General features: G+C 37.5%; 1 protein-coding gene across 1 annotated transcript in view; it reads left to right on the top strand.

Moving 5' to 3' along the window:
* HIPK2 (homeodomain interacting protein kinase 2) overlaps positions 1-20330 on the top strand; it is a 1139975-nt gene that overhangs the window by 938624 nt on the left and 181021 nt on the right. The window contains exon 8 of the mRNA XM_044088176.1: positions 4630-4852. Coding sequence (XP_043944111.1) covers positions 4630-4852 — 223 coding nt within the window. The remainder of the gene's footprint in view (positions 1-4629; positions 4853-20330) is intronic.

The raw sequence follows: 20330 nt of genomic DNA, 5'->3' as shown, positions 1-20330 counted from the left end.
TCCCTACTTTTATCAGAGTGTAACCTTCTGATTTGTTCCATGCAAAGACTCTCAAAAACATGTAATGTAGGATGCAGGGGTGGGTTAAATGTACTGTTTTTTTTTTGCATTCACCTGTATTGATATATCTGTTGTCACTGTTAAAGTACATCTTAAAGTTCAGTTTCCTGACAAACAACTTTAATTCAAGTAGAGAATTTTCTATTCTAGATGTTCTGGTAGGTACAAAATTCAGTCCTTTTTGAAATACGTTAGCCCATGATGTACTAATGTCTGTGTCACTATAGTTATAAATTTTAAAGTCACCAAACACATTTGTGACTATGGTGCAAACATGGCCTGCATCCTTTTCTACCACCTGTCTGGCATCTCTCTCCCTCTCCCCCTCCCCCTGTATGGCCTACCCCTGTTGGAATAGAAATTGTGGGAGTTGCCCCCCCCCCCCATCCTCTCCTGGTTGTAGTAATTCTGTTGCTGGTTTTGGAGGCGCTCCAACCTCCTCAAAGGAACATCTAAAGGGGCTGTTTGTTCTATTATCTCGTTTGTGTTATCTTCACCCAAACCAGGTTCCCCCATATTGTAATTATCCTCTTCTCTATCGTGTATTCTTATGATATTACTGTTGGGCAATGGGTATGCTCTACCCTCCTCATATTCTAGTTTATCTCTCTCCAGTTTTTTACCCTTTTTATTTTTTAACACAATCATAACTTTGTCTACATTGACCAACACAGCATTATACTCATTCACTTTAGTTTGAAACAACAAGTCATTGTGCAATGCTTCATTCAAAACATCAATTCTAGTTTTTAAACTGTCCATTTTTTTGTCATTGTCTCTGATGAGCACTTCAGGTAGCTGACATCCATGCCTATTGAACATGGCAAGTAATTCAGTATATAAATCAGACCCATAAAAAGTACCTGTTGGAAATTTCCAGGTTCTAAGTCCTTTTGGTATTTGTTGTCTGCGAACACATTCCCTAAGGTAGCAGTTTTCCATCTGAAGCTTCCGCAGTTTAGTTACCTCTTTTTCAAACCCTTTAAGTTGTTCATCAAAGGTTCCTCAAACTTGCCTGCTGTTTTCCACTCCAACATTGCACTGAATACCATTCCTAAACCACTCAGAAAATGAACAAGCTGTAGCCATCTCGGTTGCATTGCCGCCACTATTGTTGTTCCCACCTCCTGCAGGGTGGTGACCAATGAAAGAGCCGCTCGCTCATGGTGACGTGGAAATAGGGTTTCCCTGCCCTAAAGGGATAGAAGCAGTTTGAGTTGCATTTGAATCTTGTGTTGTGCAATTAGTTTGCCCAACGGTAGTAGGAACAGCCGATACGTTCCTCCCCAAACCAGAAATCTGTGCTGTCAGCACTTCAGTCAGTACTGACAAGTTCCCAGTAGATGCTGTCAGCTCTTGTAGGGGAACAAATCCAGTGGTATCCACTCCAACTCCTTGCTCCATATAAACTGAAAGTACAAAACACCAATAAAACAGAACTGCAAGGAGACAAGCTGACCAACCACTGAACACCTTTATTATTTAGCGCTTTCGTCTGGCATTCGCCTCAAGACTTCATCAGAATTAATTAAAAACATTAAAGACTTGATTTTATACAAAACTAGTATATCACATGTTTAAATCTTAAAAAATAATAGGCTGAAAGCCCAATCAATCAACCCTGAATACAATACAATTTGATAAGCCAAAGCAGGCAGATAAAAAGCACTTGCAATGTACACTGCTGTTAAACTATTTATATAAATTCTTTTACAGTAATTATAAATTGCATTATTCCAAAAGTTTTTCATTAACCTGTTTAAAATCCTTTTCACCAAGGAACACATACTTTGTAAAATATCAGTAACTACAAATGAAACTCAGTCTTTGAGATTTAAAAAACATGAGATAGAACACGTCATTCAAACCAGGCTGTTTTAAAGCATTACATCTGAGCTGCCAGAGCAGTTCCTTGTATTCAAGGAACCAATCTTCATACCTTATGTGCTAATGTCAAAAGGCATAGTTAAATTACTTCCCCACATAGTAATACCCATTTGTCAACAAGGTAGGCCCAGTGGTCACATAGTGCCTTTCTCAGCGTAATGTAGGAACAAGGTTTGGTTAAATGACTTGCTTAAGGTCATGGGCTGAGGAAATCAAACCCTACGCTACATGAGCAACAGTTTTCAACCTTAATCTCTGTGTCAAGTACAAGACACATGAGAAGTAAGAAAAAAAAGTTTTCTGTAACCCATGCCCTGTGATGTCTCATTAGTTGCCCAGTGGCCTTCACATTTGCTTTTACTCATTTTTTTCTCAGCCCCAAAGTTACAGTTGAGTTTATCATGGTCGTGGGGCATATTCTGACCAACAGGATTATATGAATGTTACACCTCATTATATAATGTGGAGTAAATGCATGTGGCAGGTGCAAAGTGTTTGGCTTTTGTTGTTGCCTCATTATCTACAAAATGTTGTTACTCTGCAGTGAAACACAAATTTGGGATTACTTTTGTTGAAATATAGATATGGTATTTTTAGCCTGATGATATGTTTGTTGCAGGTCATGTGGGTTTCTGGAAAAGGCATTTCCTGTAGGTTTAACAGTACAAGGATTGCATGCTCCAGTGCATACTGAATTTTATATTAGTTGTCCTGTTTATGGGCTGTCTTCTGTGGGGAGTAACAGTGCAGCTGTTCTTCTGTAATAACCCTTCCCATCCATCCATATACACACGTTCCCTATCTTTAGGATTCTGAATGCCATCAGCTTTTACTGTAGTTACAGAAAAGCCATCAATGGACAGGTAGCAGAAACACCTGTAAAGGCGAACAGCTTTTTTTTTTTTTTTTTTTTTTACTGAAAACAAAGACTATCAAAGAATGCAAGGTTGTAGAATGATGAAGTAGTCATAATAAGACAAGAAAACAGGCTGCAGAAGTAAGTGTTTTGTCAGAGGCAGGTATCCTGCCTTTATTCTTTGTGGAGTCATGTTATTCTTTTGCTATGTGTTTTGGTAGTCTGTCATTAATTGTCTTTGGGTTATCCATTGGTCATATCAAGTTCCAGTCATTCTCCAAGAGTGTATTTTGCCTTCATGCTTTCCTGCTATGGTGGCATTGGTTCATTCTGCTTTAATTATTTTATTTTACTTCCGTTTTGCATGATTTTTTTCATCATTCTTTTGTAGCAATTATTTCTGGCTCAGCTACACAGTAAGGGCAATGAAATCATGCCATTTGTCATTCCATTTTCAAGGAGTAACGCCTTTGTTTTTTTTTTTTTTCAGTTTAAGTAGGTATTAGCTGGTCATTAACCAAAACACAGCCTCCCAGCTTCTACAGATGTACTTACCAGCTTCAATGAGCTGATAATCAAAAGCTGATTTTAAGTGGTCACTTTATCTGCAAAAAGAACCTCATTCAGTGCCTTGTTCATTTGTGAATCAAGGGAAGTGGTGCTACCATGTAAAATGGTTATATTCTCGATTTAGTTATGACAGTTTATGTTTAGCAAATCACTTTTTGATATTGATCATTATAATAGTTGCTTGTTAAAATTTCCTGATGTGAAATCGTTCAGTTTCACAGGGCCATAGAGTAGGGATTTGGTGCATCAGGATCTCTATTTATGTACTTGACTAAATCATTCTGTCCCATCTTCCTATCCAAACATCACTTCCAGAATGCTATAAGCTATACTTGGTCTGGAATAGTCATTATAAATGGCCTAACTACATGCAGATATATCTTACTGATAGTGCAGATTTTACCATTTCATGAAGACATTGCATTGTATCTCTCCAGCTTGGTATAAATTATATTTACATGCCCTTCTGTTTTTGGCAGGGATTATAATTTACAGGCAGATATCACTACTCCCTTATTTTGCTCATTGAAGATCAAGATGTGTGCCAGTAACATGAGCTACGTTTCCCATTGTCAATGTTCCATGTAGTGGACACTATTCTTTAGCAAACGTACAGTCTTTCTTATGCACATCAGATTCTTCATCTCCTAAGTATGTTTCCAGATGCTAATTTTGGTCTCTCGATCCCTTGTCAGCAGTACTTTAAGCTGAGGTGGTGTTTGTGGAATAAAGTAGTTCTTATTCCAAACTCGTCAAGGAAGACTTAATCACCATGTAATTTAAAGCAAGTTAAACTCCATTTGTGGAAGTTTTGGCCACCCCCTGTGACTACCGTTAAATTACAATGTATTGCTCTCAGCAGCATGCTTGAAAAGCATTGCATTACTACATTTGTTTTTCAGTGCAGGTATTAGAATGCCCTCAGTTGTTCTAGTAATGTATCCAGTGTTGAAACTTGACTTTGTTGTAGTTAAGACCAAACTCATTGAAACGAGCAGCTATAGTAGATGCGCATGACTTTCATTGCCAGAGTACTAGTCTAAGGGTTCTTTTTATGGAGTCCATGTTTCTGGACTGCTTTGGTAATGTTGCTTTCTTTTTTTATTTATAACTACCTGCAGTATATGTTTTGTTGCTGCTCCTTCGGTTTTCTGCTTTGTTTCTTTGATTTCTGTTTATGTTTATAGTTCCTCATTTTTCCATAAGTTCAGCATACCACCTCCCTCATTTTTTGTTTAATCCCATCATTCCTTTAGGCCAACAACCTGGCTCCCACCTCCACCAGTGCCACCCTTTCCCTTGCCAATCCTGATGTCTCCTTACTAAACTACCAATCTGCACTCTACCAGCCTTCAGCAGCATCTATGGCTGCAGTTGCACAGCGGAGCATGCCTCTTCAGACAGCAGCAGCAGCACAGATTTGCGCCAGGCCTGATCCCTTCCAGCAAGCTTTAATTGTGTGCCCACCAGCATTCCAAGGTAAGAGTCCTACTTTTTTTCTTTATTTATTTTGCAGTTGTAAATGTTCTTAAAGTTAAATTGTGCACAAAACTGGGGTCTGAATTTTAATTCAGTTCAGTAATTGCAGTATGGATTTATCATTTTATTGTTTTTCTTAGCTAGTGTGTTATAACCAAACAAGTGATAACAGATTTGAATGATTTAAGGTTTGCAATAGTGTGCATTATTTCCATTGTTTTTATTTGTGTATTGTAAACTGATTTAGTTAATGTCTTAATGTGAAATGTTATGTCTGCTGTGTCATTCTATCATAACTGCGTATCTAGAGATAGTGGTCTGGTAGTGTTTAGGAGGCGAAACTGTATTTGAGTACATTATTGTATGGTAGACCTCATATCCATAGTTAGAACAATACTAAAAATATTCATTAGAGAAGTGAAACTGAGGAGATACAACACATTGGACGGCAGAGTAGTGCAGTAGTTTGTGTTGTCAGCTCACAGCAAGAGGTTTTCAGGTTCGATTCTTGTCTGGGTTTCCTTCTATATTGAGTCTGCATGTCCTCCCTGCATTCGTGTGGGTTTCTACCGGGTACTCCAGTTTCCTCCCACATCACAAAGACATGCATCTGAAGTGTTTCTCCCCAGGCCTCTGCAGAAAATTGGCTCATTCCAAGTCGGACTTTCCCGGTAAACAAATGTTAAATAAATAAATACCAAAATGGAAGCACTAGGCAGTGTCATACATCCAAATATCATAACACAGTAGAGCAACATGAATACATTGCTGTGTAGTGAGTATTGCTGACAGACGTAGAAAATATTGCATCTAAAACAGAGTACATTTTTGCAAAGCTGTTGAACATTTGCAAAATGTCATTATTACAAGTAGTTGACAAATATCACATCGGTGACCTTACATGTTTACAGACTCCATGAATAATGCAGTCATGTTCCAAGCATTACCAAGATGCAAAGAAAGTACACTGACCACTAGTGACCCTACTGGACACCAGCATAAGAGATGAAAACACTGAAATGTAATATAATAAACAAACATTTATTGCAGACACCATGTGTAAGGTAATTGTACTGTACAAGCATCAGAGGGGTAGCCACTGTGCAGAACAATAGATGCAAGGTGTACGTAGGTATATAGGTGCAGAAGTCAGTGTTAGAGGTGTACTTTGTGTGTAGAGATGTCTGTACATGGTGAAGGATGCTGCACAAGGTGGGGGGGTCACAGCAGAATGATTATCTGGTCAGTATCACCGTCATAGTCAAAGACTGGCACATGCTGCAAACGACTGTCTCATATCAGGGATGGGGCCATCACTTAGACAAGAACTCCTGATATTCAGATGTTAGAAACTGACAAGCAGTTACCCCAGAGACACTGATTAACAGGCCAGTAAAGTCTTTGGCCTATGGTACTTCTCCTCCACTGTATTTTGAGTTTTAGGAAACTCAGCTTAATTCATTTCTGTATGCTCCAAAATGTGTGTGTGTGTGTGTGTGTGTGTGTGTGTGTGTGTGTGTGTGTGTGTGTGTGTGTGTGTGTGTGTGTGTGTGTGTGGAGGGGTGGATATTAGGGACACCCATGTGGACTTGGAATGTCTTGTCCCATACATCTTCTGCTGTCCAGACATAGTAGTCCTTCTTGAAGCAGAGTAGTCTTGCTGCCTACCTGGGAGAAGCCACTTTGGATTTCATGGTACTGTTCATATGTCTCCCATGGCATATGATAAGTTCAATCTGTTTCCTTCTTGACTAATGTAGGGTTGCTGCCCTAAATGGGTGCCAGTTGTTGCACGTACACCCACATCCATATAATCTTTACAAAGTGGAAGTTGTAGCCTTTCACTCTTGTATCACCGGTTGTAATCTGAAGGGCAGTGACTGATATCTACTCAGTGTTGCATGTGGTGTAGGCAGGGCTGATCCAGACACCCTCAGCCTCATTGATCTCTATGTGCCAGTAAAAAATGGCAATGTATACCACCTCACTGTTGCTGGTGGACATCACACAATATGCCAGAAAGAGTATCTTTATATTCCCCTTCTAGCCCAGGAAACCATGAATGGACTCACTGTACCTCACCGCATTGCTCTTTATAAGGAAAATGCTATACCTGAGTAAGACTTTGACTGGCAGATGTCCAATACATTGTTTTGGATGGTCAACTGAATACTATACTGTCCTTCATGGTATGCCCATCTTGAGAAGGTGCTTACATGTGTCTGTAGGAGAGATTTACAGTAGGCCTCCTGTGTCCCATGATGCATTGATACACGGTCCCCATGTAATGAATGTTTAGGATCATCCCTTCACTCATGCTCATGTTCGCATCTTGAAGAGTAACACAGGCTCATCCCTGCTTGTTGTTACCTGGTCTCTCTGTCTTTCTCGCATGTCACACAGAGCATCAGATAGTTCTTTGACAGTCACTTTACAGAGATGGTCATTGCAAGTTGACATATCTTGCTCCATGCAGGCATGGTGGTCATAATGGCTGTCCCCTTGAATGTGTGGCACAGCTTAGCTGCACAACAGTATGACTTGGGACCATGCTCACATTCCCAGAGATAGATATAGCCTCAAATCATGAAACATGTCTTTCCTCTTTCATGACTATGTCTGTGGGTTCACCTCAGCTTGGGTGCATGACTGTGCCATCCTTTCTACTTTCGAAAGTTAGTGGTGCAACAGGTAGTACACTTGCCTTTGGTGCTTAAGGCTGTGAGTTCTGTTTGATTGCTGACACTGCACTGCACCATAAGGGAGGGTCCTTCACTTCAGGGGCCCCATCTGCTTGAGTTGGTGCTCGCTCAGGTGGATATAAAAGATACCACAACACCTATCGAAAAGAGTAGAGACCAAATTTCCCCATGATGTGGAAGTACCCCCTTGGGTCTCCCCTAAAAAGAGGCTACTAGCTCAGTGGGACAGCAAAAGATAAATAAATAAAAATAAAATAGATACCTGTACTCCATGACGTTGTCCATTGTTTTGTGACTCCAATGCTTTTTCCCTGTACTCTCTTGCTGCCTTATATCTTGTTCCAGGTGTTGCTGTCAAACAACTGTGTCTTAAACAGACTTTCTTAGACAGGGCACATACATATCTACACTGTTTTCACTTTGTTATACCAGATATGCCCCTTATGTCCCTCAATCTGCTTGTCATTTATTTATATATTTATATGTTTATTTTTGGGAGGCCAGGACATAAGTATTACATGCTCTGAGACTCATTTGTCTCGTGATTGATGGCTTGTCAAATTGTGACCATGCTGCAGTGGTTTTTGTCTGCCTTCTTGTGGATGTGTTCTACATGCATTGCCTTCTACATTGTATTTCTTACATTGCAGGTGCCAGTATTTCATTCCACAACATTTAATACTGTTGACGATGTGCACCTCTGATGGTGTGGTGGTGATATTTTGTGTCACAAAGAATTTAGGTGCAGTTGTTCATTTTAGATCCCAATAAATATTTAGAATGATTCACGAAAAGCCACATACGTTGCCTTTACATTTTAAAAATGACCCCTTCCATTTAGCCACTGACTGTGCTTAACTTATGCAATAACTGCCAGCCATCTTGTGTCCTTCTAATTAGCAAGTTTTGCCTTTTTGCATGTGGGAATTTCAATGTTTTGAAAAAGGTTCCTCTATTAGCCACTGTTGTCCATTACTAAATGTTTTATTTCACTAAATGTTAAAGCTGTTGCAAATAAAAGGTCTGCTGTTAGTAAATGTATTTAATTTTTTTCCAAGATACCAAAAAAACCCAGTGCTGTAATAACTGAAAATACTTGTATTTATTATGCATTGTTTTATTTGTATTGAGTCTCCTCTAATTCCATCAATACTCCTATTTCCTGTCACCTGCCATTTGTCGATGAAGCTGCTGGCTGAACTTTCTGGTTGAGTTTAGTAGTATACAGTGAATATGGCAATCATTTTTGCAACTGTTTCTAAATGCAAAATGCAGTCCATGTGATCACTGCAGATGTTCTCCTTTCCAAAAGTGCAGTGACTGCAAAGATAACTTTCTGGCTCCATACCATAGCTCTCAACCTGGAAACATCAAATATCTGGACAAGGCCCATGAAAAATAGGTACAAATCTATACACTGATTAACATAAAAATTGAATACATAATTACATAACCCCACCCACTCCAATGGAATTGTGGGATACCAGCTTTCAAACACAAGAACAGACAACCAAAATATGGCACCAGAGTCCCCTTACAGCATTTTCAATGTCCCTTTACCTGGCTGTTTCACCCCGTTTACCATAAACAATAATGTGTGCATATGCATACTGCTTTACTTCTACAATGATTATTTAGGTTTTAAATTTTCCATTTTATAGCACAATGCACAAACACTACATCTGCTAAACAAAGCAATACTGTCTCACAATGAAAATTAAAACTTAGCATTAAAACTTCTCTGCCCTTGAAACTCACATTTATTGAAACAGCATTGAACCCCACACCACATCCAAAGAAAACACATCTGGCCACTGGTGGATAAAGATTACCTTTGGGTTGTTTTCAAATTACAGGCCCCTTGCACACAAAACAAGAAACATACATGTGTTCTTTGATGCACCTTCCTAACTTTATTAAATTATATTCCTTATATAATACAGCACACTTGTTAGACTTAGAGCTCATTTTAAATGTATTGTTTGAACATTTTTGCAGTAGGCAGTGAAACAAAATGCATGAACCAATAATGACAAAACTGCCCAATTCAGAACATTTCCATCATAAAAGTATACTTCCAGCTTCTTGCACTTATTTACAATTTCATTTTTTTTTGGGGGGGGACAAAAGGCCAAAAACCAGGGACACATTTTAAACATTGCTTGCATAATTTTGGAAAGTTGCTAGAATAAAATGTTATGTTACCACCATGCATTTCACTGCCAAGTCTTGAACCCAGGACCCTGTGCACTACAGTCAGAGCAACATACCACTATGCCAGATCAGCAGTTTCCTGAAAGCTAGAAAGCTGAAACTTAAATGGTTATCATTTAGTGAATTCAGTTCTCACAGTTCTCACCATAGCTCTCAATGTCTTGGCACAAAAAACCTGGACAAAGCCAGTAATGGGGGAATACAGCCCCCAAATAGGTACAAGTTTAAAATACTGATCTTATAAACTTAGAAAATTGCTAGAGTAAAAGGTTTTGTGTTACCATTTATTTTCTGAAGAATATGAAGTCTTAAATTCAAATGCCTGTCATTATGTACAGATTTGATGAGGAAAAGAACAAAAATATGTGACATAAATTCACAAGTAATTCACAAGTGGTGGTGGCTAGGGACTTTAGGCTCTTTTCACCTGTACCCAAAAGTACATGGTTTGAGCGTGAGTACTTCTAGCCACCAGGTGTATTCAGGTGGAGGCATTTTCAAACACGCACACGTATATACACACACACACACACACACACACACACACACACACACACACACACACAGACTCTTATGAAAATTACTTCAAACTTTTGAAAGTCAAAACAACAGTTTGTAAAAATTAGACCGCATTTTACTTAAAATTAAGAAGATTCAAGTTGATAATGCATACTTTAAAGAATGTTTAAAGCTCAAACTTGTGCCTAAGGGTTTGCGCATGTGGCGCTTTCTCACAGGGCTAATAGCTGGTTCATGCTTCCATAAGGATTTGATTAGTATGTTTGATAGACATGGCTTCGAGTACATGGAGCTAGTTATCAAACATAATGAACTAATTTTAAAAGATTTAATAAAAGAAGCAACTGAACTAGACAACAGGATTGTGCAAGATGTGGCTCATGACAACAATATTTTTGACTACAACAGAATATTTAAATCTATTGAACAAGAAATGGTTTCAGTTAAAGCTAGGAAGATGAAGAAAATAGAGAGGGATAGGGCTCAATATTGTTCAAACACAGCTTATCCCCACCCTCCTCGGTCACAAGCTTGGAATATGGAGAACCATAACTATAATGATGGAGCCTCTGGGAATAATGAGGAACATTTTTTAGATCAAGACAACATTCCCCCACTGAGGAGATCAGAAAGACTGAGAAAGAGAAACAACCAGAACGTGCAGAATCAAGGGACTTTTCCTGCAAACTGGGGTCGAGGGGGACAAATGTATTATCAGAGGGGGGGAGGGAGGATATCGGGAATGGAATTGAATTCGAATGAGCATATGTTGAATAAGTGTGTTATTTTAAAGAATTCTAGAAATGATTTTAATGTATACAATTTTTCTTCATGTATTTTTGATGTTAATGATTGTGATTTATTTTCTAGAGGTTTATCATTTATCCCAGCCAAAAATTTTAACATTGCACAAACATTAATTGATATCAGACATTTTGTTAGAAAGTTGAATGTCCTTTTTAAATCTGTTGAATATGTGAGTAACCCTTTGCACATTTCAAGTATGTTCAACCCACCCCTACACCCTGCGTTAGCAATGTTTGATAAAATGTGTGAAACAGATGTTAGAAATATGCACAGAAATACACGCTCACCTAACTTAAGTAAAAGTGAGATTGATGGTCTAAACAAACTTAGGTCTAATAGAGATGTGCATATTATAAAACCAGATAAAGGTGGTGGTATTGTCATTATGGACCTAGATGATTATAACACAAGGATGAACAATATTCTCTTGAGTGATGCATATAGAAAAATCTCTATTAATGAGTTAAATGGCATTTATAACAAAGTTAAAAATGAATTAATGGACCTCTTTATTGAAGGCTCAATTTCTATAGATGAGTACAATTACCTGTCAGTGCACCATCCAAAAACTCCTTGTATATTTGGATTACCAAAACTACACAAGAATATGGTTGATCCACCTATGCGCCCTATAGTGAATGGGTGTGGTTCTATCACTTATCCCATAGCAAAATACTTGGATATTAATTTACATTTTGAAAGTAGCCATCCCTTCAAGCAAAAAAGAGCAGTTGTTAAGGGACAGTTTGTTAGAGCTGCACGGATGGTGTCTAGTTTCAACTCTTTTTTTGGATGAATGTGAACTCTTGAAAGATATGTTTCTTAAAAGAGAATACCCATTGGACTTAATTAACAACTTAATGTTGGAAGTAGTTAATAAGAGAGTGAGAGGGTTTTATCATGCTATATTGAATTCGGAGATGGTTTTAAATTTGAATGTCGGTTCCGTTAATACGGACAGCAATGTTAATGTGAATGTTATGACACCTGTTGAACAAGTGCAGGCAAATGGGAAGTTTCGTTCAGCTTTTATTTTTATTTATTATTTATTTTTATTTTACATTTGTTAACCGGGCTAGTCTATCTGGATATATTTCCATTTTCAGTAGAGGCCCGGGGAGAAAAGCTCCACATGTAGACAGGACGGATACAACATAACAAAAAATACATAATAACAGATTAACAAACAGATTAAAAAAGTGGTAGGTCTTTTACTCAAGACAAGAATAATTAATTATATTTTAAAGGTATAAACCACATGTTCAACATAATTTCATCTTTGGAATCAATTAGAGAAAGCATGAAACCAAGGAAAAGAGAGAACATTAATCAAAAGAAGGTACAGATTAGAAGAGATATGTATTGCCAGAAAGAGAGAGACAAATAGCCATGAGGAGGAGAAAGAACCAAGAAAATTTTAATCAGGCTTAGAGCAGGAACATATCCAGTGTTTTTTAAGGTGGACTCTTAGTTTTTGTTTAAACAGAGCAGTAGATGCAATTGAAGTAAGTTCGGGAGGAATTTATTCCAGTGTTTCCCAATGGCATTTGAGAAAAGGGAATCACCAGCAAGGTTATTAGATTTGGTTAAGGTAACTAGCAGTTTGCTAGAAGAGCGGAGTGAGTTCAGGTTTGAGTAGGGGCTTAAGAGGTTAGAAAGAGCAGGTGTATTAAGAGGTTGGTAAAGGCTCTTTGGACAAACATAAGTTGGGATAGAAGCAACATGTTTGTCAGTTCAAGCCAGTTAAGTTGTTGCAGATTCTGACAATGGTGGGTTCTAAATTGTTTTCCAGTAACAAATCTAGCTATGTTATTGTAGGTGGTAGACAGTTTAGAGAGATTGTTTTTCTTGAGATTAGTGTAGATAGGTGAGGCATAGAGAAGTGTGGAAATAAGATGTGAGTGGGCAAGATTCACTTTTGCTGGGAAGGTTAAAAATGTTTTGATTCTATATAGAGAGCCAAGTTTCCTGTTTACAGATTTAATGGTATTATTGATATGAAAGTCGAAGGAGAGATTGTTATCAATCGTGACACCTAGCAATTTGGTAGTAGAGTCAGGTGATATAATGGTTCCATTATTCGACACAATGGAGAAGTCAAATGTAGGGGATCTGGTAGTAGGTTTAAAGAGTAGTAGTTTGGTCTTTTTTGCGTTTAGGAGTAGACAGCGTTTTAGGAACCAAGTTTCGACTTTAGAAAATACAGCTTGAGTGTTAGTTTGAAGTTCAGAAATGGATTTAGCAGAGCAAATAAGTGTGGAGTCATCAGCATATTGAATGCAGGTAGCCTGTGGAATGGCTAATTGTAAGTCATTTATAAAGAGGGAGAAAAGAAGTGGTCCAAGAATAGAGCCTTGGGGGACTCCAAGTGAGATTGGTAGAAGAGATGAGAGTTTGTTATCCCAGAGGACAGCCTGTTTCCTGTTAGTGAGATATGAACTGAACCAGTGGATAGCCTCAGGTCCTAAGGAAAGAGATTCGAATTTTAGTAGGAGAGAGTGGTTAACCATGTCAAAGGCTTTGGACAGGTCAATGAAGAGAGCAGAAGACAGGATATTATTGTTGCGATTATTGTTAATAATATCTGTAAAGGAGAGCAGAGCAGTAGTTGTGCTATAATAGGGCCTAAAGCCATGTTGACAGTTTGTCAGAATTTTATTTTGTATAAGGTGATTCATTAACTGATGGTGGACACATTTTTCCATTATTTTAGCGAGAGGGGACAATAGGGCTATGGGCCTGTTGTTAGAATGTTCAAAGGAGTTTCCTCCTTTATGTAATGGTATGATGTGAGAGATTTTCCATACATCAGGGATGGTTTCTTCATTTATGGTCCTATTAATGAGAATTGATATGGGATAAGCTATTTCAGAGGCTGCTTTTTGAAGGAATTCAGAAGGAAGCTGGTCAGCTGAGGGGGTGCAAGGTTTAAGTTTGAGAATGCATCTCTGTATAAAGGTAGTGGAGATGGGTTGAAGCCTAAAGGTCGGTAGTTTGGAGGATTTATGGTCATGGATGCTAGTATTGTCACTGGAGAGATGGGAGGCCAAGGAATTAATAGTATTAATGAAGAATGAGTTGAAAGTGTTGGCAGTATCAAGGGGAGAAATTTTATCAGACCCAGAAGGGGGGGTGGGGGTGGTAGTCTTTCCAGGGTGAAGAAGTCTGTTTAGGGTTGACCAGAATTTTTGAGGATTATTGTGATTCACTTGCTGAAGATTGCTATAATAGTTCCTTTTGTCAGAGAGGATTGCTTTTTTGGTATTGTTTCTCAGATGCCTGAAAGTCTGTTGGTCTATGGGAGATTTGCTAGTTCGCCATTTTAACCAAGATTTGTTTCTAAGTGACATTTTTTGTCTAGTCTCTTTCGTTAGCCAGGGGGCTGGCTTAGCCTTAATTCTAATAGAACGTTTTGGTGCATGATAATCTAGAATAGTTAGGAATGTGTTGTTAAAGTAATTAACAGCTTCTTGAAGAGGAAGTGTTTTTAGTGGGTTCCAGTTACAAGCCTTTAGTTCAGTTTTAAATTGGGTTGGGTTAAAGCATTTGAGGTTACGTAGGGTCCTATATAAAGGAGAGTAGTTAGAGGTATTTTTTTGTCTTATAATATAGGTTAGGTTGTGGTCACTAATGTCATCAGGTAGCGTTCCAGACTGATATTTAACTAGAGGTTTGTTTACCAAAATCCAATCAAGAATACTTTCTTTGTTATTAGTTTTGTTAATCCTAGTAGTGGTGTTAATTGTTTGAGTGAAGCCGTGGAGATTAATATGAGATGCTGGGTTGTTAGTGGATATTGAGGACCAGTCTAAGTTGAGGTCCCCTAGTATTATGGTTTCTTGTGGGTAGGTGGATGAGGCCCAACTGAGGATATTTTCTACGGTAGTAGAGTTATTTCCAGGGGGTAGATATATACAAATGATATAGATAGATTTTTTGAGGTTTAGTTGCAGCTTTGAGATAAGAAGTTCAGTTTTAGTAAATCCAAGGTTCTCATCGGATACTAATGTTATTTTTAGTTCTGTTTTGAACAATAGTGCTACTCCTCCGCCTTTTTTACCATTGCGGTCGAGTCTCAAGATATTATAACCTGGTGGTATGATTTCAGTGTCTTTAGTAAAGGGTTTTAACCAGGTTTCTGTTAAACAAAGAATATCAAAGGAGTGGTGATCAAGAAGAGAGTGGAGTTGGGTTATTTTGTTATTGACGCTTTGGATGTTAAGGTGTCCTATGAATAGAGTATTTGTGTTGGAGGTTGGTAATTGATGAGAAGTGTGTAGAGAAACAGGTGTAGCCTCAGCTGAAAAATTAGATGGACCAGGGTTGGGGTGGATGTCACCATCTACTAAGGTAGAGTGGTTGTATTGCAAGTAAGATTTGTTAGGGAAGTTCAGTAAGTATTTTAGTTTTCTAATCAAGAGGTTCTGACTTTTTATGTGAGACAATCTGTGGTATTTAGCTAAGAGGTAACAAGAGGTAGATGTAATGTTTAATTGAGAAAAGTTTAGGCTTTTGAAATTTGAGGTTGTATGTTTAGGAGAGTAGTTGAAGTGGAAATTGAGTTTAGTTTCATAGGAGGTTAAGGAATAGGGCAGAGTGGGAGAAAGGGAAGTAATGAGTAGAAGAATTAGTATTTTTAGAGTATTGTCTTTTACAGAGATCATGGAAGTATGATGGTGGATGTCTGTTGACATGTTGAGGTTAGCAAGAGAGGAATAGACTAGAAGACTTTGGTAAGACTATAGTGTAAGGATGTATAGCTAGATGGAAGAGACAGGACAAGAATATACCTTTAAGTATAGTCAGGTGATAGGAGAGGTGATAGAGGAAGGTATAGTTGAGAGGAAGCTGTAGATGATGTAAGAGTCAGTGATAGGTGAAGTTATAGAGGGGGTGTGGTGTAAGGGGTATAAAGCTAAGGACACGTGGGGTGGGTGGGATAAGGGGGTAGGGAGGGCAGCAAAGCGGGGCAGAAACAGTTAGAGAGGAGAGCAGAAAAACAATCAGCTAAGCAGGAAAGTTAACACCACGAGTTACCTATACTACTTAGTTTAAGAAGCAAGAAAGGGGAAGTTATTTAAGGAGCCTGAGAAAGTTCAGGCAGTAAACAAGTAAATATAACAGGTGCTGGTATAAGTGGGAAAGAGGTATAGTTTGATTGACAAAAAGAGAAGAAAGGGAGCAGTGAGAATACACGGAGACAGTAGGTGCAAGGTATAGGGAAGTAATATGTACAGTTTGCAGAGGGACACAGGGAGGAAAAAGCAGAAAATAGGCAGGTATTAAAATGTAAGACCCAGTCGTCAGTGAACTAAAGGTAGGAGAAACAGAGAAAAGGAGTGCAGCAACCAGAAAGAGGTAATTGAAAGATAGAGAGGAGACAGAAGAGGCAAGTCAAGCAGGATGTCTCAGTTATGGGAAGACTAGCAGGGGCAGGTGAGTAGTAAAAAACAAATGCTAGGGGATATGGCGACTAAATAGTATGCAGGTGAGTAAGGGATGGGGGTAGCTTTAGCTTGTACTGCGTGTGTGCCGCCCACAAGAGGACATAGACACCAAGTAAATTAAACAAAAAATGGACATACAGCCAATGCAGGAGAGAAAAGGAGATTAACAGCCTTTACTCAAGAGGAGATAGGGGTGCTTCCTGGGTGCCAGTACAGATAGCCAGCTTCAGGTAAACCGGGAGAGATAAGCCAGCAGGGAAGGGACAACCCGATGAGGAGCACTAGGCTTTAATGCTGGAAAACAAAAAAAATAATAATAATTGAGAGAGCAGCTGTGGTTAGAAGAATAGGATGTAAGGAGAGGTACCAAAGTGTAAGAAATACAGGTAACAGGTTAAAAAACAATATTTGCAATTCCAGTATCACTTATTCAGGCAATATTCAAAGGTAGCAGCAGTAGGTATAATACATTTATACATAGAACTATGTATGAGATACATTCAGCAGGAGGTAGTTCCAGTAATAGTGTACAATAGTAGGGTGCACAATAGTAGTGTACAATAGTAGGTTTTATCACTTCTTATAATCTTGACAGTAAAGAAATGTTCAGGATTTTGGATAAAAATTGGATAATTTTGACCTCAAGCAATGACATTAGAGAATGCATAAGTGAGAAGCCTATTGTGGTATATAGAAAGGGACAAACCTTAAAGAACATCTTCGAAAGGAGTTACCAGATTTGGAATGGGGGCCATATGAAGAAGTGTGGGGCATGCAATTATTGCCAACATATTAAGGAAGGGTCAAAATTTTATATAAATGGTATAAAGGTCTATTTACAAAACAAGTGCAGCTGTTATACTGAGAAGGTGGTTTATTGTGCTTTCTGTTCCAAACATGCTTGTTTTTATATTGGAAAGACAGAAAGAAAACTTAAAAAAACGTATTTATGAACATTTGAGGGATATCAGACTGCAAAAAGAAACCAATGCCCTTGCTAAACATTGTATGGAATGGCCCGGACATGATTTTAAATTCACTGTTATTGAAGTTATTGAACTAGACCCAAGAGGTGGACCTTGGACTTTATATTTGGACTTTATATTTGGAGAAAAGTGAGGCCATATGACAGTTGAAAACAAATGCAACCCAATGGCCAGGCTTAAATGAATCTGTTGCAATTACTTGATTTTTAAGATTAAAAGCTTTAGACAGATGATGCTTTTAAAGAAATGTTCTTGTAATTTTTAATAGTTGAAACATATGCATTAATTTTATGTTTTACATATATACATTGGTGAATTTTATACTGTATCTATTATGTGTTTATTTATACATTTATTTATTCATTTATATTACAATATATTAGGGTTATTTGAAGTGTACAACATATAGGAAATGAGGTTTTATTAGATTTTATTTACACATTCAATTTTATTTTAATAATGTATTTTATAGTTATGTTTTATATGTATTATAGTGAGTAATATTTAGGATGATGAATGTTTTATGTGTGATTATCTGACATTATTAGATGTAAAGTGTAGAAATAGTCATTGCTCATGAATTATTCATGAACCCTGGCTGTTGATTGGTTCAGTAATTAACTTTGTATTATAAATTTGCTGTCAGTTGGGGCATGCTCTGTCTTGATAAAGTCACCAAATGGTTGGAGAAGAAAGCGGTTGATTCACTGGATGTATCTGATTTATTTTTATTTGTTAAATTAAAGTTCTTTCTGTAAGCACTTCTTAGTTGCTTATTTGAAATTTTTTATCTTTCTTCATCTTGTTGCAACTGAGGCCGATTTTTGGATTGTGGTTTGTTTTTTGACTTTCAAAGGTTTGTCTTATGAAAATTAAATAAAAATGCTCAAATGAAACTACATATGGCTTTACACATTTTAATGTTGCTAAAATAAGCTGTAGAAACAATGACCACTCTTATAAAAAGCAGTGTTATTTTGATGATTAATGCACAGAAAATATTATTAAATGATTCTTGGAGTGTACAAAAGGCCACTGATCTAATTTTGTTTGCAAGGTAATTATTTGCAAACTGAAAATTAGCTAATGAGTTTATTGAATTAGTGTTAGCAGGCTTCTGGATTCAAGCTGCAGACCACTAAACAGGATTTGCTTAAAAACACGTTTTGCATTTTGTTATAATTTTGTGTTTTAACTTAAATAGCCTACTAGTGAAAATATTTTGTGTGTTTTGATGATACAGTTGAAGACAGGTGTATGTTATTTTTAAGGCAAACGATGGATGATCCTGTTTGTATTGTACTTTTTTCAACAAATTTGCCCTTCAGGTCAATAAAAATGACTTTGTTTTGTAGACGTCCGATAATGCTCCTCTAATAACCCTCCTCATTGTTGTCATATTTATAATATGCAGCAAGCCTTCTTTTATTTACTTTTTAAACTTGACAAGATTTAAACTGTTAGCTGACATAGCAACTGTTGTTACCTTAGGGTTCTTTTTGAAAAATTCAGTATTTAAACAGAACTAATACATCATTTATTTCCTGCATCCAGCATTGACATTAAGAGCTGTACCAGAATTTACTATCACCATTACTTTTTAAGTTTTTCCCCACATTTTGTTTACAGTTGCATGTGTAAGTATCCCATACACTGTAAGGTTATTACAATTCTAAGCCAAGCATAGTGAACAATAATCCTCTGAAACAGCATGTATATCACTTGTAAAAGTAGTTTCTAAATCTGGATTTGTATCATATATTGTCATTGGAGAAATGATGCATTAAATTTAAATGCTTCCAACATGTGTGTGCACATGTGTATATGTATGTATATATCGATGTTTATTTTCCTCTACCAGCAGTTCTCATTACAGCCTACCATTAAGGTATTGAATCTATGAGCCTGAACCCTCATAGTCCTACAAATAAAAAATAAAAAAAAAATCTTTCTTCCTCATCAACTCTCTCCATGAATTAACTGATCCACATTATTCCATCTCTCTCTCTGTCCATACTTTATATAAATCCCATGTAACTCTGTTTTTCTTAACAGCTTTTCTCTTCCCAGGTCTAATGTCACTTTTATGTCTTCATCTATCAATATCCTTATCTTTCACTCTTTAAGTTTATTTTTCTTCACAAAAGATGTTTCTAAAAAGTACTATCTTAATTTGTTTCATATACTAATCTCGCAACATTGAGGCGTTATCCACTCGAGTTTGTGGTTGCTGAAGTAGATCTAAAAGATCCAACAGAACCAAATCAAAAAGAGTAGTGAGACGTTCTCTAATTCTCTGGATAAATTTCCCTGATAGATAGATAGATCGATAGATAGATAGATAGATAGATAGATAGATAGATAGATAGATAGATAGATAGATAAAGTAAAAATCAATAAACTCAAGATAGATAGATAAAGTAAAAATCAATAAACTCAATCCTCAGCTTAACTAGGACACAGACCATCCCTGTGGTGGCATCAATCCTCCCTTGTCGTTTCCACAATTTACCTCTACAAGTATAGCTATTTGTCACTTAAAACAGGCATTTCAATCCTTTCCTAAACAGCCCTTTTACTTTGCCAAACTTGAACCTCATTCTGCAGCGCAGTCATAGTCATGTCACCTCTCCTGAGTTTAGTGGAGAATCTGTTTTATTGGGGTTGAGTGGTTTCACTTGCATTCTATGTTGCTACCACAGCAAAACCTGTGCCAACTAGAATGAAGCAAAACTATATTTTTCTTAGCAAAACTGCATAGGAAAGTAAATGCTTGAAAGGTCTCACACACACACACACGCGC

The sequence above is a fragment of the Protopterus annectens genome, chromosome 11.part0 (genome assembly GCF_019279795.1).
Source record: "Protopterus annectens isolate FY-2018-M chromosome 11.part0, PAN1.0, whole genome shotgun sequence".
In the NCBI taxonomy this organism is placed as follows: Eukaryota; Metazoa; Chordata; order Ceratodontiformes; family Protopteridae; genus Protopterus; species Protopterus annectens.
The sequence above is the reverse complement of the archived record's forward strand: the minus strand, read 5'-3'. Positions and strand labels throughout refer to the sequence as shown.